General features: G+C 36.3%; 1 protein-coding gene across 1 annotated transcript; it reads left to right on the top strand.

The window, feature by feature from the left end:
* Positions 1–229: 229 nt before the first annotated feature.
* Positions 230–1,508, top strand: LOC122990107. Its single transcript, XM_044363229.1, has 4 exons — positions 230–287; positions 406–711; positions 811–1,161; positions 1,342–1,508. The coding sequence occupies exons 1-4, from the start codon at positions 245–247 to the stop codon at positions 1,506–1,508; spliced, it is 867 nt and encodes a 288-aa protein (XP_044219164.1). The 5' UTR covers positions 230–244.
* The last annotated feature ends 498 nt before the right edge of the window (positions 1,509–2,006 follow it).

Here is a 2,006-nt window from a genome sequence, read left to right as displayed (position 1 = left end):
CAGTTATAGAAACCCACAATGAGAATCAAATATGAGATGAGAGGGGTTCATGCTGGTTTTGTGTCACGTGTTTTGAAAGCTAGTCAAGATTATTTCCACTGTGGTACAGTGAAACATCAACGTAGTTATAGGCCAATCAGGTTGCTCTGAAATTGTTCCCTCCCACTTGATATGATTACATTAAGGTGAATCCTCTTCTAATACAGTATGATTTAACTGCAGTCTCAAGTGGATTAACAGGAAAATGCTGATCATACTTTATTTACTGCTGATGCACAGAGTTGGGCGTAAGTATATATAGAAAGGTCAGATTTATTCCAGATATACAGTATATTTAAAGTATTGTCATCATCTTACAGTAACTTAGGAGACAGTGTATATGATTCTTGTTTAATGTCTTCTCAGGATGTGCAGACGATTGGATCTATGAGACAAAGACTGTTGGTGTTGGAAGTTATGTGACAATGACATGTCCCCGCAAGTTAGCTGAAACCTTGCTTTGGATCAAACTTGTGTCTGAAAATGAGCCTCAGGTCTTCGGAAGACTATATGGCTCTGAGAATGATCCTCGCATTACAGCCAAAGGAGAACCTGAAAAATTTGTTCTGCGTATTACTCCAGCAAAGCTTAGTGATACTGGAGTTTACTATTGTGTGAGAACACTACAACAAAAGTTGATATTTTTGAGAGGAACACATCTAAAAGTTGAAGGTAAATACAGCAAAGCGTCCATTGTAATTTACATATAATTTCCAGACTTGAACATATAAATTAATCTTTGAAGTTTTTATCCTTTTTTCAATTTCCAAGGACCAAGACCAAATACAGATATCACTACAGTCCCTCCATCTGATCCAGTGCGTCCAGGAGACTCTGTGACTCTCCGGTGTTCAGTCCTCTCGGCAAACAAAACATGTCTAGAAGAACACAATGTTTACTGGTTCAGTGCCAGTTTGGATAAATTTAACGCCAGTTTTATTTATACTCATGAAAACAGTAATGATCGAAGTGAGAAGAGTCTTGACATTCAGTCTTTACAGAAATGCGTCTACGACTTCTCCAGGAACAATGTCAGCAGCTCTGATACTGGGACTCACTACTGTGCTGTGACCACATGTGGGGAGACACTGAGTAGAAATGGAACAAAACTCAACACTGAAGGTAACTGCATCAAACAATATTTCTATCTAATGTGGGAATTACCCTATTTATGTCTAGTTTGTATCCTTAATGTACTTTAACATCTTATTAAATAACATAAATAATCATTTAAAAAAATAATTAATTACACTTTTATTCGTTCTAAACTTTCATTATTTGCACCTTTTCATACTGTTTCAGCAGTCAACATCTGTGATTTGCAGGACAATACAGTTCTCTTTCTGCTGTGTGCTGCTCTGGCTCTCAGTCTGATTGTTATAGTCGTTCTCATTTATTCAATCAAGAAAATCAAGAAAATATCTTGTGACTGTTGTAACGGTAAGAGAAGTCACTCATACATTGGTTAATCAAACATATTTGGCAAAATTAGATTCACATGATTCATATGAGTGTTGTGTTTTTATTTTATAATACAACTGCAGTTGATCTGCACACAAATACTGCAGCCAGTGGTGTTCAGCAACGTTGGCAGGTAAGGTATACAAGCATAAAATGTAGCTGGAAAGCTTATCAGTATGTTTTTCTCTCTAAATAAATTTTGACATCTTCTATTTCACTTTTGACACATATATTTCTTATATGTTTTATATTATACTCAGAGAGACGAGGACTCATTGGTTTATTCTGCACCAGCCTTCACAAGCAAGAAATGCAAATCCAGGACAAGGGATAGAAAAACTGCAGAGGAAGATATTATCTACACTGATGCCAGTGCTCTCAGGTTGAATTAACAGTCTAAACACAAATTTGATGCTGATATAATGTTTATATGGCACATTGTGTGGGAGATATACTGATGTACACATTTCAGCTCTTGAGTTGGTGAATGTTAAATAACCTGCAAC

The sequence above is a fragment of the Thunnus albacares genome, chromosome 10, assembly GCF_914725855.1.
Source record: "Thunnus albacares chromosome 10, fThuAlb1.1, whole genome shotgun sequence".
In the NCBI taxonomy this organism is placed as follows: domain Eukaryota; kingdom Metazoa; phylum Chordata; class Actinopteri; order Scombriformes; family Scombridae; genus Thunnus; species Thunnus albacares.
This window is presented reverse-complemented; position numbering and strand designations above follow the sequence as displayed.

What these genes read in the sequence shown, in the direction of transcription:
- LOC122990107 (XM_044363229.1), top strand. Translation starts at nt 245, where the DNA reads ATGCTGATCATACTTTATTTACTGCTGATGCACAGAGTTGGGC. An exon ending in GCTGATGCACAGAGTTGGGC is followed by an intron (nt 288 to 405) that starts GTAAGTATATAT and finishes ATGTCTTCTCAG; the next exon opens with GATGTGCAGACGATTGGATC. An exon ending in AACAAAACTCAACACTGAAG is followed by an intron (nt 1,162 to 1,341) that starts GTAACTGCATCA and finishes ATACTGTTTCAG; the next exon opens with CAGTCAACATCTGTGATTTG.